Below are 27,341 nucleotides of genomic sequence, written 5' to 3'. Positions count from 1 at the left end.
CAAGAGTACTTTCCACGTCACTATTCTTCTGAATTATAACTTCTTTTTTTTTTTTTTTGAGATGGAGTTTCGCTCTTGTCGCCCAGGCTGGAGTGCAGTGGCGCAATCTCAGCTCACTGCAACCTCCGCCTCCTGGGTTCAAGTGATTCTCCTGCCTCAGTCTCCCAAGTAGCTGGGATTACAGGTGCCTGCCACCACGCCCAGCTAATTTTTTAACTTTTGGTAGAGATGGGGTTTCACCACGTTGGCCAGGCTGGTCTCGAACTCCTGACCTCAGGTGATCCACCCACCTCGGCCTCCCAAAGTGCTGGGATTACAGGAGTGAGCCACCGCACCCGGCCCTGAATTATAAGTTTTTTAAAAATGGTTGTAAATATCACCAGCCCATAATAAATGTATCATAATATATTTCAGTTTCCAACTCTCCATAACTATAAACTACCAATTTATTACTATAGTAAACTCTGCAAACATTTTAATATGTATCTGATTATTTCTTTAAAGTAAATCCTTTTGAGTAAAAACTATTAGGTCAGAGGGCATAAACCTTTTAAGTTTTCAATCAGTAGTTAAGAGAGTTCCTGTTTTCCCACACCCTCAATATGCGGTATCATCATTATGAAAAATTCGGCAAAAATGAGATAGGCAGTGAGAAGTAAAACCCTTTAAAGTTTCTGTTTTTTAGTAAGTATGGAACATTTTTGCATTTTTATTGACCACTTGAAGAACTTTATGAACTTTGTATTCAATTCCTTTGTCCATTTTCCTACTGGAATGTATACTGGTTTGTAAAAATTCTTTATAACTTAAAGATACTAACTCTACACTATCTAATTGAGTAGTCACTGTTTACTGAGCACTTAAAATGTGGTTAGTCTGAACTGTGATGTGCTGTAAGTGTAAAACACTCACTGGGTTTTCAAATGTCCATCAATGACAGACTGGATTAAGAAAATGTGGCATATATACACCATGGAATACTATGCAGCCATAAGAAAGGATGAGTTTGTGTCCTTTGTAGGGACATGGATGGAGCTGGAAACCATCATTCTGAGCAAACTATCGCAAGAACAGAAAACCAAACACCGCATGTTCTCACTCATAGGTGGGAACTGAACAATGAGAACACTTGGACACAGGAAGGGGAACATGACACACCGGGGCCTGCCGTGGGGTGGGAGGAGCGGGAAGGGATGGCACTGGGGGATATACCTAATGTAAATGACAAGTTGACGGGTGCAGCACAACATGGTGCATGTATACATATGTAACAAACCTGCACGTTGTGCCCATGTACCCTAGAACTTAAAGTATAATAAAAAAAAAAAAGCCAAGAAAAAAAGAATTTAAAAAAAAAAAAACCTCACTGGGTTTTAAAGACAGTACAAAAAGACGATGTAAAATACTTCAATAATTTTGATATTGATTACATGTTGAAATATTTTGAATATACTTGATAAAATAGTATTAAATTTTAATTTTATTATTAAAATATATTAATTTCATTATTTAAATTAATCCTAGAATATATTAAAATTAATTAATCTTTAATTTTGTTTTTTTTTAAATATGGCTATCAGACAACTCAAAATTACAAACAGGGTTCTCATATTTCTTTTAGACAGTTTCTATTTTGCCTTTAAAGGCATTTCTCATTTTTAAGTATTCAAGCAATCCCTCAAGGTTTCCTCCTCTCTTTACGCTTTACAAGTTTTTCCCAGTCACAGGCATTTTAGAAGCATAAACTAAACCTTACTTCTAGACAAATAAAAACATCTGTTTTTAGATTTTCTTTCTCCAAAAGTTCTTCAAATAGTCTTCTCACATGTATCCAATTTAAATAGTACTCTTTTTCTAAATGATTTTTAAATTTTGCCATAATAATGGTTGCCTTTTTAAGAAATGCTTCATTATTGAAACTAAATTTTCACAAAGTTATTTTTAAAAATCTACTAAGCATTTTTAAGTGTGAAAAAACATTTTAATTTTTTGTAGTAATAAACATTCCAAACAACTTTGCAAAGTCATTTTGACCACTAAGATAGGTAATAATTATCTATGTTTCACAGACAGATGAGACAAAGAACACATAATTTTCAACATGATTACAGCTACACAGAAGAGGGATTACAAATTACACTGTTTCTACTCCTTTTTGTCAACACTTAAAGGGCAGTTTAGACTAAATTTAACAGCCACTGTAATTTCAGTGTAAAATGCCAAAATTGGTTGGTCAATAGAAACAATTGTGCTAAAAACTTACTTGGGGATTCTGGAGATGATTCATTTTTCTTTTTTTTTTTTTTTTTTTGAGACAGGGTCTCACTCTGTCACCCAGGCTTGAGTGCACTGGCACACTCAAGGCTCACTGCAGCCTCAACTTCCTGGGCTCAAGCGATCCTCCCACCTCCGCCTCCGGAGTACAGGCTAGGATTACAGGCGTGTGTCACCAAACCAGGCTAATTTTCTGTAGAGAGGCGGTTTTGCCATGTTGCCCGGGCTGGTCTGAACTCCTGGGCTGAAGCGATCCACCCACCTCAGCGTGCTAAGGTTTACAATCCTCCTGAGGATTACAAGCATGAGCCACTGCACTCAGCCGACAATTCATTTTGTCCATAAGAGAACCTGGCAATATATTGCCAATATGGAAAAACTCAACAGTTACACTTTTCTATCACTACCAAAAAGCCCTGGGAATAGTGCTGTTAAAATTTATCCGTTTGAAATTTTAAGAGCCAGCTTTTACATTTGTTGCAAATAAAAGATATGAATATATTCTAATTTATATGCACAGCACAGTTATTATAGCTTATATTACATAAAATCTCGAATGACTGCAACTTCCACCTTCTTTCAGGAGGTCACAAACATGCTACGGGTTTTTTCAAACATGACATGTTTTTAGAGACAGGTCTCACTATATTGCCCAGGGTAGCCTAGAACTATTGGGCTCAAAAGATCTGCCTGCCTCAACCTCCCGAGTAGCTGGACTACAGGAGCGCACCACCATGCATGGCTTCAAACATGAATGTTTCGGTAAATACTCTCTGCATCCTAAGAATGGAGGGATTAGATTAAGGGTGGACTTAGTTCTGTCTTCTCCCTCAGAGTTCCTATCAGTTCTCAGTGTCAAGCAATGTGTCAAGCTACGGCAAAAAAGAAGGTAAGCCTTATTAGAAGTTCAATGTTATTTTGGAAACTCTCAAACCATTTAAATTTGAGTCAGAAAAGAATGTTGAGAGAGATGAAAATTCTCTTCAACCACCTTTTTTTCTGGGTTACAATTACAACTGACACCTTTTCACCAAAAAGACTGCTCAGCCGAGCTGAAGAGTTCCTTTGTTTTTCGGCTCCAAACTGGGTTCATTCAATGATCGTCGGATACTTTCGTACTTCTTCCGAAAGATCCGTATTGAGTAGCACTCCTCCTTCCTTTTAGAAAATTTAAGAAAATAAGTTGGGAGTATAAGAAAAAGAACAGGCCAAGAAAATCTCAACCTAGTGTTAAATGAAGGTGCGCTGGAAAGCTCCAAAGACCCTGGAACTTTGCGGAGTCCGCAATTTCCAACCGCGGAGGTGAGTCACCGCGGGACACCGCGATGCGCACGTAACATTTTGTTTGGTAAAAAGCAGTAGGCTTCAGAGGTTCAATCCGGCCCGCGAGATGCCCACAAGTTCCCGCGGGGGCCATGCTAGGGCTGCAGGAGGCATCAGAGTCAGGGAGACCTGTCAGGACACCCGCGGGCTGCGCAGGGTGAACTGGAAAGGCGGAGGCCGGAAAGGAAGGTTCTGAGGTTGGCGAAAGGCAAGCGGGAGACCTGCCCCAGGCGAGGCGCCGAACCCATTCTGGCCCTCCAATTCGGCTTCTACGGAGCCAGCGGCCAGCGCGGGACACTCACCCTGGCGGTCGCGGGGGCCACGGGCCGCCGCCCTGCATCGCAGACGGAGCCGGCACAAGGAGGACCAGCTACATCTGTGGGCCGCGACGGCGGCGGCCAAACCCGGTAACATCCTGGCGGGGCACGGGCCCCTACTCGGACACCGCCTCCTGCCTCCGCGCCGCCACCGACACCGACTGACTCCATAGACTGGACATCAGCGAACACTGATACCTTCGCCGCCACAGGCTGCCTCAGTGACCCGGAAACGGCGACGTCATTTAGCGACGCCTGCCGTGGAAGCAGCGGAAGTGACGTAACGCGTTGAACACCAATGAGGAGGCCTTCCCTCCCAGGGACCCAGACCCCCAAAGGGGGGAGGGCGTGGCCGCAGGGGAAGTTTGGTGTCCGCCGTCTTCTTTTGCACCTGTACTTTTGCACTTGCTTGGAAATCATCACGTAAACTGTTTACATCTTGGTCAGCCAGGAAAGCTGTCCTTTGGGAGTTCTGTCTACTTATTCCTTTTTTCTAGACTCGAAGCCAGGACCATGGTTTCGGAAATGGGAGGAAAGCTGGGAAGGATGGACGCAGGTTTTCTGAGCCTCTCTACCTAGAGCCTGCCAGGATAAACTCAGGTTGGAGCCAACATGTCCAGTAATCTTCGAACCTCTGCTACGTACATCGTTCTCCTTGTTAACACCAGTGTGTATCCAGTATCATAAAGGCAAGTACACACTTCAGAATCAGTTACTTGCCCTACTAATCTGTGAACCTCGGATTTTTGCCTGTAATATAAGAGGTTTTATATGTTCATGACCTGTTAGGGTAAACGGAGGTATGGAGACTTCGAAACGGTCTGGTCCCAGGAAGAAAGAAAGAAAGAAAGTATCCACGTTAACTGTTTCTCTCTGCCATGCTCATTCAGCTCTTAGCTCAAACTCAAGAGAGGCCTTCCTTGACCACCCTAGCTGTGGTAGGCCTGGTCATTCTCTACCCCGCTGTCCTATATAATTTTCTTGAAAATGCTTATCACTCTGAGATTATGGGAGGGTTTTTTGTTTTTTGTTTTTTGGTCTATTTTGTGACTTAGAATAGAAAATAAGCATCATGATGCTGGAATCTTGTCTATTTTGTACATGGCTGTATAAAGAGGCTAAAACAATGCCTGGCAAAAATGAATTGAATGGAATGTATGGTGGTTTGTTTTGAAGTTAATCTGAGTCGCTTATCTATATTACTCCAAAATAACTATCTCAGGGGGAAATTTAGTATGTCCTTAATTTAAAAAAAATCAACAAGTCTTTTATACTAATTAAGTATAACCAAATGAGGAAAGTGAAGAAATTATCGTAAGAATGGTAAGCAAATTTAATTTCCTATGACAAACATAACTTAAAATATTCAGTGGACAAACATTATAAAAAGATGTCCCATAAATGTAGGCTCAGTATTACTAAAAAATCTGAATATTACTGGAAAGTTACTTTCCCTTTCTTGTAATAGATTTTAATAGAAATTCAACATTATGAAGTAAAAATACATAAAGGCTTACCTCTTATGGTAACTGTGTGCAGACATCTATTAACTTTTATGGATAATTATTTTTGAACAAAACTAATCTCATATTTTGCATTCTTAAAATGGCTCTGGTTTCAACTGTCATTTTAGGCAAGCCTGATCAGAACTTCTCAGGTTTTGTTTTTAATTTGTACGATAGGATTATTTTTATTTTGTTTACCTGTATGTTCTAATCATTTTTAGAAGAAAATATGTTCCTTTTGTGATACAAAACTTTAAAAAAAAAATACATTTTGTGCAGAGTTCTTAATTTCCATAACGGCCCACCTGATGTGTAAAATATAATGTTGGTGCACAGTAAAATTTCACCGTGTGTTAATTTTTTCCTGTCCTTCTTTTTCCTGGTATAGTTGAGGTGTAACTTGACTTAGACACTACTATTTGTTATAAAGTACCAGTACCCTTGATTTGCCAAATAAGTTTGAAGAACAAAGTGTATCATTCCGTGTTACCTTGTTTAACCCTCACATTGCTGTGTCACATAATAAAGCCTCAACAGACTTGGATTAAAATAACTCTGCAGTTGTCATGGTATTTATACCTACATATCATGATATACTTATCCTTTTGGAAAGTCTTTGAAAATTCCCCAAGTGCTAAAACTTAAGATAATGTCAGTTTTAGAGTTCCTCAGGGGAATTTCCTTTGACCCTAAATCCCATCCTTACCAAAAGACTTTGCTTTTATGCTCCATTTGAGACACATTCAGCATTGCCTATACAAAACAGGTAAGATTCTAGTATCATAGGGCTGATTTTCTATTGGAAGAGGCAGCAAATTTATAAATGAACATATTGATAATTTAAAACAGTAATAGCAACGGTAGTAATATTAATCATTTACTAATTGCCAGGCCCTCTATGTACACTGTCTGATTCATAAGTTATAGGTAGATGGAGAAACCAAGGCACAAAGATCTTGCTCTTAAGCACCACTCTTTCTAAGTCAGTGGGTACTTGCCTTTGGAAGAAAATGTGAGGTCTTCTCAAAAGACTCGAATGAAAATGTGGTGTTTCTATTTTTTTTTTTTCTGGGATGTACGTTAAAAGAGAATTTCCCCAGTTATTTTTTACATCATTTTATGTGATCAACGTGGTGTAAAATTGTCTGAGTTTCATGAGGATTCATGATATAAATAGATGCCTAAATATAGGGAACTTTATTAAGTCAGATAGACATAGAAGTAGGAGAGGAGTGAAGTGTCATTTGATTATTACCATACACCATGATTCCTGCAAGGTTTTCCATTAACTCTGAAGAAGTTCCAGCATCTTTCAGAAATTTGCTTGTGCAATTGAGCTACTATTCCTTGGTTTCATCCTGTCTATAGCTTTGGGAAAATAATTCTGATCTTGAGATAAACTTGGCTGGTTATCTGGAAAACTGACTTAGATAATCCATTAAAAATAAAGTAAGTGGCTCTATCATGAGGCTTACCAAGAACACAAATTTAATTTTGAACACACACATATTTGTTGTCATCACGTTTTGGGGATTTTTTTCTTTGCCTCTAGGAGTGGGGAAGGAGGGAGCTTGCCCACCCGAACACTTCAATAAGAAATTGGCCCAGTCTGGCCAACATGGCAAAACTTTTTCTCTACTAAAAATACAAAAATCAACTGAGCGTAGTGGCGCACACCTGTAATCCCAGCTACTCAAGAGGCTGAGGCACAAGAATCACTTGAACCCAGAAGGCGGGGGTTGCAGTGAGCTGAGATTATACCACTGCACTCCAAGGTGGGCGACAAAGTGAGACTCTGTATCGAAAAAAAAAAAAAAGCAAGAAAGAAAATGGCTTATAGCCAGGTGCTGGTGGCTCATGCCTGTAATGCCAGCACTTTGGGAGGCCAAGGCAAGAGGCCAGAAGTTTAAGACCAGCCTGGGCAACACGATGAGATCCCATCTGTACCAAACAAAAAACAAAACAAAGCAAAACAAAAAACGAAACAGAAGTGGCTTATACATGGGTAAAAAGAATTATCTGGTCAAACCCCCTCTCTCCTATACAATAGTCAGAAGCAATAAGGGTCTGCACAGACACATTTGGCCTGTAAACGCAAAAATGCAAAAGAAATGAAACATGCAGTTGATATGGTTTCTGACCAGGTTGCTAATCCTCATCTCCATTTTTCAGAGAGGTGAAAGGTTTTTCCACAGTTCACTTAGCAAGAATGTCATAGAAGATAGAATCAGACTCAGGTCCTCTAACTCCAAATCAATTTACGTGGCTGAGTGAGCACTGTAGAGGAGAGAAGAAAGGAGTGGCTTGTTCTTACAGGTTTTCCCTCTGACATTATCCTATGAAATTACTTGTGGGATTTTTTTAATCACAATTACCTTGTCAAATAGCCATTTAGTATTCCACTACCATTAAACTTAGGTTCACTCTTTGCCACTTTCATCCAAGAAAAGGAGAATGATTTCTCCAATGATAACTATATTCCTGGATCGTAGCTCTCTTATTCAACACTTCTTAGCTTCTCCAATAAAAGCTCCTGCAATTTACCTGGTGTGGTGGAGAAAAAATTACATATACACACATGCACACACACCTTTTCCTCAGAGGGTAGTAAACAAGATTCAGATTACAGCTGGAATAATTGAGTTATTAAATACTCCTGGAAACAAGAGACTGTTTGATAACCTTTATCCTTGAGAGGAATTAAGCTGAGACAGAGCATGGAGATGTAATACTTTTAGAGAGGGTAGCATTTGTGAAGAGTCAATTCTTTCCCCAAAGCCACAGGGGGAGGCAGCAAGAGAAAGTCTTACTAGGTTTTTTAAAATTTAACTTTTTATTGAAGTATAATACACAGAAGAAAACACATAAAGGCACAGCTGTAAGAATTATCACTAGTGAACAAAAACTGTGTAGCCAGTACCCCACTATACAGCAGATGCACCTGACAGCAGTAACAACCATACTCTGACAATGACCCTGTGATCTAAAATGAGTGTGTGCTCAGAATCCCAAATTAAGGAATCAGGAGTGACTAATCCTGAGTTTCACTCCTTATCTATGCAGGACATCTGAACCCCCAGCGCATCCCTTACAACACAGGCAATACAGGGGATCAAGGTCCTTTGCTTTGGGTTAAATGGAGGTTGCTAGGTGGAGTGTACTAAATGACAATGCTATATAAACTGCATGCTTTTTACAAACAGTAGTGGTTCTTCCATTCAGCCTACTACCACTGGACCATCCCTATATATAAATTCCCCCAATAAACCCAAGTCTTGTTCGTTGTCTACACATGTCTTCTTTGGCCTCTCGGACACAGTACCATTCCTACTGGAGTCACCAGGGGTCTGGCATGACACCAGCATTGCTAGCTTCCTAGAATCTTCTTCTGGTCACTACTCTCCTACCCTGCAAGTATACCATTAATCCTGCTTCTAAGAACATAGATTAATTTTGTCTGTTTAGGGACTTTATGTGCATTAATTGTACAATATGTGCTCTTTGGTGTTTGGCATCTTTATTTCAACATTATGTTTGTGGGATTTGTCCATACTGCTATGTTCATTCTTACTACTGCAAAAAGGATTCCATTGTGTTAATATCCCACAATTTATCCATTCTACTATTAATGAACATTTGGGTAGTTTCCAGTTGGGGCTATTAACAAATTATGGTGGACACAGGTCTGCATTTCTGATGAATATATTCCTAGGACTGAAATTACTGGGTCATAGAGTATGCAAACTCCTAGCTTTAGCAATTACCAACTTTTCCAAGTGCTTGTACCAGTATACACACTGAATAGTATATGAAAGTTCTATTTGCTCACAACTGCACCAACATTTGCTTCTTTTTTAACTCCCAGTGTCACTCCACCTGATCTATTTTATTTTAACCATTATAGTGAAAGTGGTGTGGCACTGTGATTTTAATTTGCATTTCCTTGACAATAAATGAAGTTGGATGCCTTTTCAAATGTATATTAGCCATTTGGATCTCCTCTTTTTCTCCTATTCAAGACTATTGCCCACCTTTCTTTTAGGTGTCTGTGCTTTTCGTACTGATTTCTTTCTTTTGTTTTTTTGCATTTGTTTTCTTTGCAAATGAGGATAAACAGTTTATCAAGTTATGTAGTCATTTTTTTTGTCAATTGCCAAAGAAATGACATATCACTATCAGACATATGTATGTGTGTGTATATATATACCTGCAGCTAGTTCTTACTGAATGATTACAATGTCTTTTTTCCATTAATTTTTTTTGTTTTATTTTGAATGCTTATAATGTAAAAGGGACAACGTATATATCCTTTAACCCTGTATCTACTTTATCATTTAGTTTTACTGTCTAAGACATTTTACACTGAAGAAACAACAAGTAAAGCTTACACGATTTCTCATGTCACATATCAAGTTAGTTATCAAAAACTGACTGAAAGGATTCCAAAAATCTGTGCCTAACCACACTCCCCATATCTTCTGTATTGATCTACTCATCTTCTATCAATATGTAATTACATTATTAACCTCATCTAGGTTATATAAAGCACATCTATCCCATCTACTTTAATTCTATGTATTGAAGTCACCAAATTTGTAATACCAGCCGTGACATGACCACAGATCTACAGAATACTTTGTATCTCCAATTGGAGGTTTAGTAGATGTCTAAAACTCAGCATCATTCCCTTCACCTAAAGTTTTTTTCCCCTTATCCTCCCTAGGTTAGTAAACGACACCATCATCTACCAGTTCTAAAGTTAACAAAAAAAACTGTCATACTCAGAGCTTGCAGTGAGCCGAGATCGCACCACTGCACTCCAGCCTGGGCGACAGAGCGAGACTCCGTCTCCAAAACAAAAAATTGCTGCCATCCTTTATTCTTTCACTTTCTAGTTTACTCTCATCAGCAAGTCTTACCAATAATACTACCTTCGAATGATCTTCCAATGCAATCATTTCTGATCATTTCTACTTCTCACATGCAGGTCCAAGGCATCACTGTCCCTTGCCTGACTAACTACAATAGTGTCCTAATTGCTTTCTTATTTTTATTTTTTGAAGAATAACATATATACAGTAAACTATAAAAATGTGAAGCATATAGCTATATGAATTATGTATTTATCAAGTGTCAAGATAAAGAAAACTCAGCATTCCTAAAGCTTCCCCATGTCACTTCTCAAGCATCCTAAAAATAAAAACAAAAAAAAAATCCTTTCTTTCTACAGAGGTATCTACTATTCTACCGTTAATCACCATAGACAAGTTTTTACTGCTTTTGAACTTCAGAATTGAACCATACAGTTTGTACTCATTTCTACCTAATTTCAATCACCATGTTGAGATTGGTTCATACTGTTTCACATAGCAAGTGTGCCTTATTTTCTATTATTATGCAGTATCCAATTGTATGATTATAGCACAAGTTTTAGCATTTTGGAAATTCAGATAATTTCCAGGCTTTGGCTATTAAGAAGTAGCAACTAACATTATTACATGTTTTTTTCTGCCTTGCTTGGTAGAAAAACAGGCTCTTTAACATTTTTAATAAACCTCTCACAAACTGCTGCTCCTAGATTACAAAAAGTCAAAGCCAATTCCTTGAATCTGAACTTCAAGTCACCATAATAGAAACCGGAGCTGCTGCACCTTACATTCTGAAAGGTACCTCAACAAAAGCACATTAAAGACTGTTTAAAACTTCTCGTATTTAAGAAGATCCCTCTTTCCTTCCAATGCCTATGGATAATAATAAAAGGAGAATCTTAAGGGATCTGCTATTGAGTTTGAGAAATTTAATGATTCCAAACTGCAGTCTTAAATATTTCTGTAGAGACTCCGAGAAATTACCTCTCCCTTGTCTCCACTCCCACTGGCTTCCTCAAGCACAGATGCCTGGGACCCTGTGTGACTAGTCAGTCTTACTAGTACCATCATTATGCTTCTCTAAAGGGCTACTAGTGAAAGAAGCTGCTTTAATTTATTTTAGTTTTTGCCAATCTTCAGTCCTTAGAAAAGTCTTACAAAAAAAAAAAAAAGGGTGGGGGAGACGGTTAACTGTTCTAAGGCATTCAACAAGAGGAAATAGGTATCTTTTATGAAAAGGACTTTCAAGTTAAGTCCAGTTTAACTGAAATAACTTTACGGAAAAGTCTCCACATAAAACTCTTAACACCTTACCCCTGGCAGCCGGATAGATGGGATCTATATATATCACGTCTCTTAAACTGCTCTCACAGAAACGGTAGTAAGATACTCTTAACTTCCTTAAGTCAAATCCACATTCGGCCGCGCTGCAACCTGCAGAATTAGCTGAAGGGGAAACAATAAAGGTCCTGCCGGACAGCCATGAGCAGCCCTGGTGCTGCTCCCCGGATGCCCCCGAGCCGAGAAGCGAAGGCCACGCTGGGAATGTCGTCCTCGGAGGCAGAATACGGGGAAGGGATGGTTCTGAGCAGGTGGGCATCATGGAGGCTCCAGATTCTCGTGTAGCAGTCCTGGCCCACTGCCACCACGATTCCCTCTTCCTCGTGCACATGCAGGGGCAAATAGGCGGACTCATTCACGTGACCTTCGTACTGCCTTATACATTTAGTGGCCCTCAGATCCCACAGCTTGATCTTTCCAGTCATGTCTGACGCCATCAGGCATTGCTCTTCTTGGAGGATTTGCACAGAGGTCACTGCAGAGTCATGGAACAGGCGAGTGGCCCGCCACCCCTTGCCTCGATTTCTACAGCGCAGATCAATGGCAAAGATCTCCCCGGAGCGACAGCCATTAAACAGCAAAGGAGCCGTACTAGCAAATTGCTGGGCCAAGACATCACTGCTGGCACCAAACGACTGCTGGTGTCCCGTCGCCACGTTGGTCAACAGGACCTGCTGAGACAAGCCTGCACTAAAGCAGTGATATGCCCGGGTGTTGAGGGACCAGGCACAGGACCAGGCCTCAGGGATCTGGAAACTGCAGAGCATGCCAGGCTGGTTTACTCTTGTGTGAACACTTAAGAATCGCGACGCTGGGAGCAGCACCGCACAGCTTGGAGCATCTGTAATTCCCTCGAAGCACAGCAGAATGTGAGAGTCCAACTGGTTCAGCGAGGCCCAGCACAGGGACTTCACCTTCCGGTTGGGGACGAAGAGGTTTCTGAGCACGTACACGTGGAATGAAGGGATCCTCAGAGTTCGCAGGCTGATAATGCCGTACTTGGAGCCTTCGACTTCGACCTGGTTCACTACGAAGAGCTGGTCGCTGTTGGTACTCGCCAGAATGAAGTTAAATCGGTCGGTCGCCAAAGAGGAGGGATCCAAGCTCCGAATCTGGACCTTTTTTCTCTCCATGCAGCTCACACGCAGCTCGTTGGCTAAACGGGAGTAACTGGTGACGTTGAGGAAACCTAGCTGGCTTTTTCGGAGCATAGAAGATGCATTAAATCCCATTCTGGCTACCTTTTTCTGCTTGGCCTCCTCCTCGAGGAGTCGCAGCCTTTCAGCCTCCATTTCCTCCTGCGGACTGTTGCTCGTGACAGGAAATTCTTCAGGATGTTCTTTTCCGTGACAGGAAGTTCCGTCCGGGCGCGAACGGAAGTGTTGCTAATTTTTATCTCTGTATTCTGGGAGCAAGTCCTTTGTTGCAGATGTGTATTACAAGTCTCTTTTCCTGCTCTGTGAGTTGTCGTATTCTCTCAGTGGCGTCTTGACGAAAGTTCTTGATGTTAAATTTTTTCCTTTCTCTTTTTGAGACAGGGTCTTGCTCTTTCACCCAGGCTGGAGTCCGGTGGCCCGACCACAACTCACTGCAGCCTGGAACTCCTGGGCTCAAGTAATTCTCCTACTTCTGCCCTACGTAGCTGGGACTATGGGCTCAAGACACCACGCCCGGCTAATTTTTTTGTAAAGATGGGGTCTCCCTGCGTTGCCGATGCTGGTCTGGAACTCGAGCAGCCTGTCCGCCTCAGCCTCCCAAAGTGCTAGAATTACAAGCATGAGCCCACCGCGCCTTGCCTGTATTTCTTAATTTTTTATTTTTTATTTTGAGATGGAGTCTCGCTGTGTCACCCAGGCTGGAGTACAGTGGCGCGATCTCGGCTCACTGCAAGTTCCGCCTCTCGGGTTTCCGGCCTTTTTCCTGCCTCAGCCTCCCAAGTGGCTGGGACTACAGGTGCCCGCCACCATGCCTGGTTAATGTGTGTGTATTTTTAGTAGAGACAGGGTTTCACCATGTAGGTAGGATGGTCTCAATCTCCTGACCTCGTGATCCGCCCGCCTCAGCCTCCTAAAGTGCTGGGATTACAGGCTGAGCCACCGCGCCCAGCAGCCTGTATTTTTAAAATACAGTTAGAGACCAGACTGGGCGGCGTGGTGAAACTTTGTCTCTGAAAAAGTACAAAAATTAGACCGGGCGCAGTGGCTCACGCCTGTAATCTCAGCACTTTGGGAGACCAAGGCAGGTGGATCACGAGATCAGGTGATCAAGACCATCCTGGCTAACACGGTGAAATCCCGTCTCCACTAAAAATACAAAAAATTAGGGGGGACTGGTGGCGGGTGCCTGTAGTCCCAGCTACTCGGGAGGCTGAGGCAGGAGAATGGCGTGAACCCGGGAGGTGGAGCTTGCAGTGAGCCGAGATTGTGCCACTGTATTCCAGCCTGGGCAACAGAGCCAGACTCTGTCTCAAAAAATAAATAAATAAATAATTATACAAAAATTAGCGGGGCATGGTGCACACCTGTAGACCCAGCTACTCAGGAGACGGGAGAGAAAATCACCTGAGCCCAGAAGGTTGAGGCTGCAGTGATCACCCCACTGCACTCCAGCGAAGCCAGGAGACAGAATAAGACCCTGTCTCAAAAAGAAAGAAAAATAAGTAAATAAATTATGAATTTGTCCAAACTGTCAATTTGTTTCATTAATGGTATCTTTCGTGTTCTGTTCAGGACATTTGTACCTATTACATGATACTGGTAAAGTTTTGGGGACTTCCAAGAGGAGACTGATAGCTCCAGTCCCCATCTGGATGTTTCCTCTGCCACAAAGCTTGCTGACTGCCCCTAGGCTATGAATTTCCAGGAATTTTGGAGGATTGGGGAGAGTTGGTAGGGACTACAGAGAAATCCGGTGATATCTGGACTATGGATCCTGTCGGAATCTGCAGGCCACAGAGCTGGGATCTCAGAGAGCACATGAGATTGAGGCCAACACACTTGCCATGGAATAACATGAGACAAGGGATTTCTATGTATCAGAAGAATGTGTTTCACCACTGCCAAATGGGAATCAGCTGACAGATGCAGGAAGTCTTGCAAAGGGCTATCAAAGCATAGAGGACTGCTTGATATTGAGTTAATCAGTGGAGCTGTTAGGAACCTCATGCATTCTCACTAACAATGACCTACAAAAAGCACATAGCAACGTGGCGGCAGTCAGACATTTAAGGCATTGCCTGTTTTCCTTCTTAAGCTTCCTGATCCCACCATTGGAAGAGCAGACACATGGAAAAGAGGGTTGCGTGTAAAGAGAATTGGAACTACAGGTCTAGTCTGCTCTGGAAGGCACGGAAGAAGTTTTTGAAATAAATATGAGACTAATATTTTAAATGAGTAGGACCTAATCTCAATACCTAGAATGAAAGTTTTAATAACTAAGGAGGCTGATACTTAGAAGCAATGAAATCTGACAAAATACCAAGTGTAGAAATGATGACTTTCATGCTTATGCCTCTTGAGGTGAGATTCTCAATCATACTGATTACACGTCTTTGTCTATCCTAGTATACTATGGACATTTTTAGACAGGGATTGTTTCTTATCCATTTTTCTATCCTTACTGTCTAGTGTATAATATAGTACATGGGACTTAGGATATAGGTAAGTGAATGAAGGAATGAAAATTATAAGAACTACATTATGTTTAATTCTCCTTTATTTCATAGGCCTCTTCACTGAGAGGAATAAGGGGTTAAGGTTATTTCTGCAAAATCTGTCCAACTTCTGCTCTACAGAGGGAGCTTTCAGTCTATTTCCACTTCTTTTTTTCAATTTTTAATGTATGTGGATACATAGTAGGAGTATGTATGGGGTACATGAGATGTTTTGATACAGGCATGTAATGTGAAATAAGCACATCAGGGTAAATGGGGTATCCATCTCCTTAACCATTTATCCTTTGAGTTACAAACAATCCAATTGCACTCTTTATTTTAAAATATACAATTAAATTACTATTGACTATAATCACCCGGTTGTGCTATCAAATAGTAGGTCCTATTTGTCTTTTTTGTTTTGTTTTGTTTGAGTCTTGCTCTGTTGCTCAGGCTGGAGTGCAGTGGTGTGATCTCGGCTCACTGCAACCTCTGCTTCCTGGGTTCAAGCGATTCTCCTGCCTCAGCCTCCCGAATAGCTGGGACTACAGGCTCCCACTACCACGCCCGGCTAATTTTTGTATTTTTAATAGAGACAGGGTTTCACCATATTGGCCAAAGTGGTCTCAAACTTCTCACCTTGTGATCCACCTGCCTTGGCCTCCCAAAGTGCTTGTATTATAGGGGTGAGCCACCGTGCCTGGCCAGTCCTATTCATTATTTAACTATATATATATTTTTTTTACTCATTTACCATCCCCACCTTCCCCTTCTTTTTCTGATCAACTAACTTTCCTGCCTTCTCAATAAACATATAAATCAACCTTCTAGAAAAATTAAGTCTTTCTCCTTAAATGTTACATGACTTTTTATCTACTGTCTTAAAAAATTATTTCAGCCTTTAGGATTCTTTCCTTCTCTTTAAGGAATTTACATACTCCATTCCCACCATGCCATTCCATTTCCTTCATCCACCTTCCCATTTCTCCACAGGAGAAATTGGAAACGTTCCCCACAACTCTCACAACTCTGCCCCCCAGGTCCCATACTCATCCTGCCCAACCACATCATGTGACCTTTGCAGCAGTGGTTCTCATCCTGGGACAACTGTTGGCAATATCTGGAGACATTTTTAGCTGTCACAACTGGATACTAGTGGCATCGAGTGGGTTGAGGCTGGAGATGCTGCTAAACATCCTACAACACACAGGGCGGCCTCTCACGACAAAGAATTATACCCCAAAAAACATCGATAGTGCCACTATTGAGAAACCTTGCTTCTCTCAGAGTTAAAATTCAGAACTGTATATAAAAGGCAAGGCTTACCAGCTTCCACCATGTGTGTGTGTACGTTTTAATTTCCTAAATCTCCACGCATGCCACATGCCTCTTAATACTGATCATTTTTCCCATCCCCCACCTCTGTTCATGTCTGAAGCCACTTCCTCACTTTAGCATCACTGTTGTGAGTCACAGAGAGAAGAACAAGGGGCAACATTCCTCATCTTTTTACTCCAATATCTATACAAGAGGGATAGGGAGGTAAAAAGATAAACAGAGATAGATTCTTACTCTATTCTATTCTGCGCCTCTTGCAAAGTCTTCTTCCAAATGCTTCAGATAGGCTTCACTGCAGCTTATTTGTTCTTACCAATTTCACTATAATTTTTCCCAATATCTCCAACATTCCTTTTCTTGTCTTTGAGAAGCTTGCTGGAAATAACTTTTGCCTGACATTAATCTAAACATATTATATTTCTGTGACATTTTACACTAATTATTGCTCTTTCTAAAAATACCCAGGCCTTTACTTTTTAGCCAATTTTTTTTTTGTTTGTTTCCAAAACAGAAGGTGAATTGGGTCAATTCAGGTATTAATTTTAGCTATGCCATATCAACTTCTGGACACAAGCAGCTAAAGGGAAACTGGAATGGGAAGAAAATTCCACTCCTGCCCTGTTTCCTGGTTAGGAAGGAGCAGACTTTAGAGAAAGAAGGCCAAGCATGGTTTGTAACAGGTTGAAAACATGCCCTTGAAAGCTGAGGCCTCAAGTGTGCCTGTGAAATGGTAAACAAACCTGGTAATGGTAAACAAGCCATGGCTTTGGCTTATTTGCAATAAGGAACAAATCAATTGAAGTATTTCATATTCCTCTTCAGAAGCGAACCATAAAGAGCCATGAGACTTCCCAAACGATTGGGATAAATGGGAGAATAATAAATAGAACGAAACAAACAGAAGGAAATAAAAAATAAGGAGCAAAATGCTTTTTAAAAAGCTAAAAACATTTTAGAAAGTGTGAGAATAATAATTACTAAACCCACTTCTGTAACAAATGAATTGCAATGGAAGGCCAGAGTACAAATAAGAATTATTCATTAACTTGCACTATAGCATCTGCTACTTGTTATTTCAGCAAATGAATTGTGCAGTAATGACACTGAATTCTAAACTTGAATATCTAATAATCGAGCGGTCATTCCTGCTTTCTACTTGCAAGAAAAAAAAAGGAACTAAGAGAAAGGAAGAAAAAATAAAAGTTTTTAAAAAAAATGGTAAACTGATGCCAAGACTGGTCATATAATTCAATATACCTTCGAACTAGGCAGCAGGCTTCCCACTGACCCAGCTGCTGAGTATAGAGATTTTTATGGTAAGAGGTGAGCTCTAACATGGCAGCCCAATATTTTACACCCTTGCTGTGTTTTCTGATAATGGACTCACACTCTTATTCCTTTTCCATAAATAAAGCATTCTGTTGTCTGTTCATCCCACTCTCCAGCCAAGGAGTACCACTTCATAATGGAAACCATTCTCCAGGCAGTGGGTTTCAGCTATTAATTACTGGAATGTCAAATGAGAAAATATGTGATTGGTTAAGCTTACAAACAAGGTCAGGAATGAAGAATAATAAATTTGAAAGCAGACATATTTAACAATTGCTATGGGAAACGGATTCTGGATTGCACATAAAGTTTTAAAATAACTTCAGGTCTCCTGAGCTAGATTTTTTTTTTTTTTTTTTTAATGATAGCACTCAGTGCCAGTGAAGAACATTTATATTTTATGACTGCACAGCATATTTTGAACATAATTCCAATATCTGGGGAATGTCCTACCTTGTGAGCCTACCTCCCCAAAGTAGAAGGCTTGCTCTCCTGGGCTCCTTTGGAGCAAGGGCCCACACATGTGACAAACCACCAACCAACCATCAGAACATCTATGAGAGGCTACAGTATGAAATAAAATAATGGGAAAAGTAAGGCATCTCATGGGACATATTTTCTGCAAGGGAAGAGGCGTAAGGCAAAATATAACCAGTGGAGGTGGTAAGGACACAAGTCCAGGGGAGTGTCCCAGTAATAGTGGTGACTGTTCCCAATGGAAACTGCATTATGCCTGGTTAGATAGCTTCCAAGCTTGATTCTCTATTCCCTCCAGACTTTTAAATAGCTAATATCCTTTTTATAAAATTCCTCTTCTGTTTAACTAGGGTAAGTTTTGTTTCAAGCATTCAATGTGTATTTATTGAGTGCCTACTATGTTCCAGGAACTGGTTTTTAGCAATGAACAAAACAGAAAATGATTCTTGTCCTAATGAAGCTTACATCTGGTGGGGACACAAATGAGAACCAAAATAAACAAATGTGTGATAATGCTATGTGCATTATGATAGGCACTATAAGGCAGTAAGTACTACAGAGAAAAATTAAGCAAGAAAAAAGAAATGTCAGTGTGGAAGTGGGTGTAGTATATTTAAATAGGGAGGTGAGGAGAGGACTCACCAAGGTGACATTTGAATAAAGATCTGAAGGAGGTAAAGGAATGAGTCAAATTGATATCTAGGACAACATTCTAGGTAGAAGGAGTACTTTTGTACTTGGCAAATTCAAAAAAGAGCAAAAAGCCAGTGTGGCTGGAACACAGCAAATGAGGGAATAAGTAGTAGGAGATGAGGAACAAGAAGTGTCATCAAAAGGCGTTTGTCAGTCACTGCAAGGGCTCTAAGAGTAGAAGCCACAGAAGGGTTTTGTGCAAAGGAGACATATTCTGATGTATGATTTAACAGAATTATTGTGGTTGCTGTATCAAGAACAAATTGGGGAGAGGCAGGCAAAAGCAGAAGAGAAAAGTGAGGAAGCTACTGGAATAATCAAGGTAAGACATGGAAGTTGTTTAATTCACAGTGATAATTGAGCTGGGTGAAGAGAGAATCTGATTGTGGATATATGTTAGTTTTTTTGTTTGTTTTTTGTTTTTGTTTTTTTGAGATGGGGTCTCACCACGTTGCCCAACCTGGTCTTGAACTCCTGGGTTCCAGCAGTCCTCTTTCCTTAGCCTCCTAAGTAACTGGGATTACATGTGTGCACCACGGTGCCTGGGTATTTCTGAATATATTTTGAAGGTATAACTGACACAATTTGTTCATGGATTGTTTGGGGGACATTCTAATGACCTAATGCACCTGACAACTAGAATTAGCATATATGATTTAATGTGGCTCTAAGAATCAAAAGCCAGAAATATGTACTAAAACATTATTAGTGGTTCCATAAACCCCCAACATTGATATATTGATATAGAGCTTTAGAGTCAACACTATCTGATGCATGTAATAAAATATATCATCATTACCATGCCAAACTCATTTTTTAAAGTATTTATTTTCAGCACTATGTGCAAGACATAGTAATCTAGTAATATCACCAATCATTTTAAATAGCACTAGAGTTTACAAAGCACTTCAACATCCGTCCTTGAACGCAGCCAGATTCTGTAACTCACAAAGTGCTACATTACAACTATACTCTGAAGTAGGATTCCACCATCACCTAAGTTTCACTTTCTTAGTTATAAAATACTTTCTACATATGTTTCTTGAACACTAAGCCCATATACTATGGACTAAGTAGGCCCCCACAAATTCCTATTTTGAAGCCCTAACCTCTAGTATGTCTGTATTTGGAGACAGGGCTTTTAGGAGGTAATTAAGTTTAAATGAAGTCATAATGGCACTGTATTAGTCCATTTTCTTTCTTTTTTTTTTTTTGAGACGGAGTCTCACTGTGTCTCCCAGACTGGAGTGCAGTGGCGTGATCTCGGCTCACTGCAAGCTCTGTCTCCCAGGTTCACGCCATTCTCCTGCCTCAGCCTCCCGAGTAGCTGGGACTACAGGCGCCCGCCACCTCGCCCGGCTAGTTTTTTGTATTTTTTTTTAGTGGAGATGGGGTTTCACCATGTTAGCCCATGTTGGGATGGTCTCGATCTCCTGATCTCGTGATCCGCCCGTCTCGGCCTCCCAAAGTGCTGGGATTACAGGCTTGAGCCACCACGCCTGGCCTAATTTTTTGTATTTTTAGTAGAGACAGGGTTTCACCGTGTTAGCCAGGATGGTCTCGATCTCCTGACCTCATGATCCACCTGCCTCAGCCTCCCAAAGTGCTGGGATTACAGGTGTGAGCCACCACGTCCGGCCTAGTCCATTTTCATGCTGTTGATAAACACGTACCCAAGACTGGGTAACTTATATAGATAAATGAGTTTAATGGACTTACTGTTCCATGTGGCTGGGGAGGCCTCAGTATCATTGCAAAAGGCAAGTAGTAGCAAGTCACGCAAAGAGAGTGCCTGTGCAGGGAAACTCCCGTTTTTCAAAACCATCAGATCTTGTGAGACTTATCACAAGAACAGCACAGGAAAGAGCCGTCCCCATGATTCACATATCTCCCACTGGGTTCCTCCCACAACACTTGGGAATTACAGGAGCTACAAGATTAGATTTGGGTGGGGACACCGAGCCAAACCATGTCATTCTGCCCGGGTCCCTCCCAAATCTCATGTCTTCACACTTCAGAACGAATCATGCCTTTCCAGCAGTATCCCCAAAGTCTTAACTCATTACACCATTAACTCAAAAGTCCACAGTCCAACATCTCATCTGAGACAAGGCAAGTCCCTTCTGTCTATGAGCCTGTAAAACCAAAACCAAGTTAGTTACTTCCTAGATACAATGGGGGTACAGGCATCGGGTAAATACAGCTGTTCCAAATGGGGAAATTAGCCAAAACAAAGGGGCTACAGGCCCCACACAAATCCAAAATCCAGCAGGGCAGTCAAATCTTAAAGTTCCAAAATGATCTCCTTTGACTTCATGCCTTGCACACGGGTCACAATGATGCAACAGGTGGTTTCCCACGGTTTTGAGCAGCTCTGCCCCTGTAGCTTTGCAGGTTATAGCCTCCTTCCTGGCTGCTTTCACGGGCTGTTGTTAAATGTCTGCAGCTTTTCCAGGTGCAGGGTGCAAGCTGTCGGTGGACCTACTATTCTGGGGTCTGGAAGATGGTGGCCCTCTTCTCACAGCTCCACTAGGCAGTGCCCCAGTAGGGACTCTGTGTGGGCTCCAACCCCATATTTCCCTTCCACACTGCCCTAGCAGAGGTTCCGTATGAGGGGTCCACCCCCGCAGCACACTTCTGCCTGGGCATCCAGGTGTTTCCACACATCTTCTGAAATCTAGGGAGAGGTTCCCAAACCCCCATTCCTGACTTCTCTGCACTCTCAGGCTGAATACAACGTGGATGCTGCCAAGGCTTTGGGCTTGCACCATCTGAAGCCAAGGTCCAAGATCTGTGTTGGCTCAGCCACGGCTGGAGCAGTCGGGACACAGGGCACCACGTCCCCAGGCTACACACAGCAGGAGGACCCTGGGCCTGGCCCACAAAACCACTTTTTCCTGCTAGGCCTGTGATGGGAGGGGCTACCACAAAGGTCTCTGACATGCCCTGGAGACATTTTCCCCATTGTCTTGGTGATTAACATTCGGTTCCTCATTATTTATGCAAATTTCTGCAGCCAGCTTGAATTTCTCCTCAGAAAATGAGATTTTCTTTTCTATTGCATTGTCAGGCTGCAAATTTTCCAAAGTTTTATGCTCTGTTTTCCTTTTGAAACAGAATGCCTTTAACAGCACCCAACTCACCTCTTGAATGCTTTGGTGCTTAGAAATTTCTTCCACAAGATACCCTAAATCATGTCTCTCAAGTTCAAAGTTCCACAAATCTCTAGGGCAGGGGCAAAATGCTGCCAGTCTCTTTGCTAAAACATAACAAGAATCCCCTTTGCTCCAGTTCCCAACAAGTTCCTCATCTCCACCTGAGACTACCTCAGCCTGGATTTCATTGTCCATAGCATTAACAGCATTTTGGTCCAAGCCACTGAATTCCAAACTTTCCCACATTTTCCTGTCTTCTGAGCCCTCCAAACTCTTCCAACATCTGCCTGTTACCCAGTTCCAAAGTCTCTTCCACATTTTTGGGTATATTTTCAGCAACACCCCACTCTACTGGTACCAATTTACCGTATTAGTCTGTTTTCATGCAGCTGATAAAGACATACGTGAGAGTGGATAATTTATACAGGAAAAAGGGTTTAACAGACTTACAGTTACACATGGCTGGGGAGGCTTCACTCATGGCAAAAGGCGAGGAGGAGCAAGTCACGCCTTACATCGATGGCAGCAGGCAAAGAGAGAGCTTGTACAGGCAAGCTCCCATTCTTTAAAACCGTCAGCTCTAGTGAGACTTATTCGCTATCACAAGACCAGCACAGGAAAGAACCGCCCCTATGATTCAAATATCTCCCACCAGGTTCCCCCCATAACACGTGGGAATTATGGGAGCTCAAAATGAGATGTGGGTGGGGATGCATACCCATATTAGGCACCCTAATCCAATAGGACTAGTGGCCTTTTAAGAGGAAGACAGAGAGATATCTGTTTATCTCTGCATACACACACACTGAGGAAAGGCCATGTGAGCACATGGTGAGATGGTAACTCCCGACAAACCAAGGGAAGAGGCCTCAGAATGAAACCCATCTTGCTGGCACCTTGAAGTTGGACTTCCTAGGTTCCAGAACTCTGGGAAAATACATTTCAGTTGTTAAACCATCCAGTCTGTGGCATTTTGTTATGGCAGCCCATGATGACTAATACACCACATTATAGAAGGAAAAGGTGGTCTTGATATTGACCAATTACATATACACACAAAATTCCAAGAATGTTCATTCACAATTTCATCCTCAGGCCATATGATCAAAACCATACAAGGTCCACAAATCCACAAGCCAATGAGCCTAGAATCACTGTTTTGATCTCTTCAACTTATCCCTAAGTTCCACTCACAGCCACGGGGTGTTTGTCCTCGACTCTGGGGGAGCAATGTGAAGTGACACTATGGTTACCAGAGAATCTCCAACAATCCCCTTCATACCCTCAATACTTGTACTGTCCAGTATATTAGCCACTAGCCATATGTACCTATGGAATATGTACATAAATATTTGATATATAGCTAGTCTAATATGATATGCTATAAGAATACCATACCAGATTTCAAAGACTTAGTATGAAAAAATGTGAAATGTTAACTTTTATGTTAATTACTGCTGAAATAATATTGTTGATATATTGTGTTTAATAAAATATATTATAAAAATTAACTTCACCTTTTTACCGTTTTAACGTGGCTAATAGAAAATTTAAAATTACATATATGGCTCACATTAGTACCTTGCTTTATATTTCTATTGGACAGTGCTAATTCTCTCTCTCTCACACACACACACACACACGCACACACACACACTCTCTCTCTCTTAATTCTTTTGATATACAGTACTCACTCCTTCATTGAAGTCCCTGCTCCAGCTCTTCTTGAGTCTTGTCTCCAAAGGATGTTGTCAATATTTCTCTACTCAAACTGGTTCTGCTGTTCATAGCAGTCAGGTTTCAGAACATGAGTGTGCATGAGGCAGAGGGGAAAAGTTCTCATGGGGGTCTGCCCCCCATGTAAATATCTGATGCAATTAGATATATTTTTCCTCATCACACTGATGCTTTTTCTGCTTTACTACCTTAGGCAATATTAAAAACTCATCCTTTATTTATTTATATTTTTAAATTGAGACAGGGTCTCACTCTGTCAACCAAGCTGAGTGCAGTGGTGCAATCACAGCTCAGTGCAGCCTTGACCTCCCAGGCTCAAGCAATCTTCCCACTTCAGCCTCCCCCAGTAGCTGGGACTATAGGCACATGCCACCATGCCCGACTAATTATTTATTTTATTTTTGTGGAGAACAGGGTCTTGCTATGTTGCTCAGGCAGGTCTCAAACTCCTGGACTCAAGCACTTCTCCCACCTCAGACTCCCAAAGTGCTGGGATTATAGTTGTGAGAGAGTGTTCCTGGCCAAAAACACACCCTTCTATCAAGATAGCCTTGAGAGATTCAACATTCTAGAAAATGGGAGTGGCAGGGAAGAGAACCTTCCACCACACAAAATTATTTTGATTCAATATTACTCTCCCAGTTTCACAAGAGGAAGCAGATGTTCAGAGTGGTTAAATTTGTTACCCAAGGTCACAGAGCTGTATGTAATTAATACTGACATCTGGTATCTGATCTTTATTCATTCCTGTTACCATAATATCACAATATCATGTATCTCCAAAATTTAAATTTTGACACTTCAAAATTTTAGACCATCTGGGAGGGAATAAGATGGGGGGTGGTCATCATTACAAATATCAATTACCAGAAAGTATCTGAAGAATAGTTATTTTCTAACCCTTTGGAATATAAATATGTGGGAAAGTATGTTAACTACTCAATTTATTCAATAAAGCAATTCACAGAATTATTCTAATCATAGATTCTATTAGTCCTTTCTCATGTTACTAATAAGGACATACCCAAGACTGATAATTTATAAAGAAAAGAGGTTTAATTGACTCACAGTTCAGCATGGCTGTGGAGGTCTCAGGAAACTTACAATCATGTCAGAAGGGGAAGCAAATACACCCTTCTTCACATTGAGGCAGCAAGGAGAAGTGCAGAGTGAAGGGGAGGAAAGCCCCTTATAAAACCATCAAATCTCGTGAGAACAGCATGGAGGTCAATTACCTTCTACCAGATCCCTCCATGATACATGGGATTATGAGAGCTACAATTCAAGATGAGATTTGGGTGGGGAAACAGCCAAACCATATCATTCCAACCGTGGCCCCTCCCAAATTTCATGTCTTCACATTTCAAAACACAATCATGTCTTTCCAACAGTCCCCCAAAGTCTTAACTCATTCCAGCATTAATTCAAAAGACCAAGTCCTAAGTCTCATCTGAGACAAGGCAAGTCCCTTCCACCTACGAGCCTCTAAAATCAAAAGCAAGTTAGTTATATCCTAGATACAATGGAGGTACAGGCACTGGGTAAATACACCCATTCCAAATGGGAGAAATTGGTTAAAACAAAGGGACTACAGGCCCCATGCAAGTCTGAAATCCAGTAGGGCAGTCATTAAACCTTAAAGTTCCAAAACGATCTCCTTTGACTTCATGCCTCACATTCGGGTCATGCTGATGCAAGAAGTGGGCTCCCACAGCCTTGGGCAGCTCTGCCCCTGTGGCTTTGCAGGGTACAGCCCCCTCCTGGCTGCTTTCATGAGCTGGTGTTGAGTGTCTGTGGCTTTTCCAGGAGCACAGTGCAAGCTGTTGATGGATCTACCACTCTGGGGTCTGGAGGACAGTGGCCTTCTTCTCAGAGCAACATGAGGCAGTGCCCCAGTGGGTACTCTGTGTGGGGGCACCAACCACACATTTTCCTTCCACACTGACCTTGCAGAGGTTGTGCATGAGGGTTCCACCCCTGCAGCAAACTTCTGCCTGGACATCCAGGCATTTCCATACATCCTCTGAAATCTAGGTGGAGGTTCCCAAATGTCAATTCTTCTGCACACCCACAGACTCAACACCACATGGAAGCTGCCAAGACTTGTGGCCTGCACACTCTGAAGCCATGGCCTGAGCTGTACCTAGGCCCCTTTTAGCCACAGCTGGCACACAGAGCACAAAGTCCCAAGACTGCATAAAGCAACGAGATCCTGGGCCCAGCCCACGAAACCATTTTTAACTCCTAGGCCTCTGGGCCTGTGATGGGAGGGACTGCCAGAAGACCTCTGACATGCTCTGGAGACATTTTCCCCATTGTTTTAGCAATTAACCTTTGGCTCCTCTTTATGCAAATTTCTGCAGCCAGCTTGAATTTCTCCTCAGAAAATGGGTTCTTTTCTATCACATCATCAGGCTGCAAATTTTCCAAACTTTTATGCTCTGCTTCTCTGCTTTTAAACTTAAGTTCCAATTTCAAACCATATCTCTGTGAATATATAAAACTCAATGTTTTTAACAGCACCCCAGTCACATCTTAAACACTTTGCTGCTTAATAATTTCTTCCGCTGGATACCCTAAATCATCTCTCTCAAGTTCAAAGTTCCATAGATCTCTAGGGCAGGGGCAAAATGCCACCAATCTCTTTGCTAAAACATACAAGAGTCACCTTTATTCCAGTTCCCAGCAAGTTCCTCGTCTCCATCTGAGACCACCTCAGCCTGGACTTCATTGTCTGTATTACTATTAGCATTTTGGTCAATGCCAAAATGCTCTAGGAAGTTCCAAACTTTCTAGCATCTTCCTGACTTCTGAGCTCTCCAAACTGTTTCAACCTCTACTTGTTACCCAGTCCCAAAGTTGCTTCCATATTTTTGGGTATCTTTACAGCAGTACCCTAGTACTTGGTACTAATTTACTGTATTAATCTGTTCTCACACTGCTATAAAGAACTGCCCCAGACTGGGTAACTCACTCACTAACACAAGAACAGCAGAATGAGGGTAACCACCCTTGTCAATTACCTCCCACCAGGTCACTTCCATGGCAAATGGGGATTATGGGAACTACAATTCAAGATGAGATTTGGGTGGGGACACAGCCAAACCATACCATTGATGATGACGATGACAGCCAAAATTACTGAGCATTATGTGAAACACTATGCTAAACACTCTGTATGATTCAGCTCATTTTACCATTTCACAAAGTATGGGGTATTGGTATTCCCATTTTACAGAGGAAAAACAGGTCACATGGCTAAAAAGTAATGGCAACCAAGTCTGTCATACTTCAGAGCCCTAGAGACTGGTCACGTTACATACTCATGCATT

The 27,341-nt window shown here is 41.5% G+C and overlaps 2 protein-coding genes across 2 annotated transcripts in view; both read right to left on the bottom strand.

Annotated features, from left to right (window-relative positions):
• Positions 1-4,191, bottom strand: part of SLC30A9 (solute carrier family 30 (zinc transporter), member 9) — a 116,679-nt gene extending 112,488 nt beyond the window's left edge. The window contains exon 1 of the mRNA XM_011987991.1: positions 3,900-4,191. Coding sequence (XP_011843381.1) covers positions 3,900-4,011 — 112 coding nt within the window. The 5' untranslated portion in view covers positions 4,012-4,191. The remainder of the gene's footprint in view (positions 1-3,899) is intronic.
• Positions 4,192-8,231: 4,040 nt separating this feature from the next.
• Positions 8,232-12,990, bottom strand: DCAF4L1 (DDB1 and CUL4 associated factor 4-like 1). Its single transcript, XM_011987989.1, has one exon. It carries the CDS (start codon positions 12,918-12,920, stop codon positions 11,730-11,732), a length of 1,191 nt encoding a protein of 396 aa, XP_011843379.1. The 5' UTR covers positions 12,921-12,990; the 3' UTR covers positions 8,232-11,729.
• Positions 12,991-27,341: the final 14,351 nt, after the last annotated feature.

This window comes from Mandrillus leucophaeus, unplaced genomic scaffold, assembly GCF_000951045.1.
Source record: "Mandrillus leucophaeus isolate KB7577 unplaced genomic scaffold, Mleu.le_1.0 Scaffold320, whole genome shotgun sequence".
Lineage (NCBI taxonomy): Eukaryota > Metazoa > Chordata > Mammalia > Primates > Cercopithecidae > Mandrillus > Mandrillus leucophaeus.
The sequence above is the reverse complement of the archived record's forward strand: the minus strand, read 5'-3'. Positions and strand labels throughout refer to the sequence as shown.

Bases quoted from the DNA above. Each gene is read 5' to 3' on its own strand.
- DCAF4L1 (XM_011987989.1), bottom strand. From the start codon at position 12,920: ATGGAGGCTGAAAGGCTGCGACTCCTCGAGGAGGAGGCCAAGCAGAAA.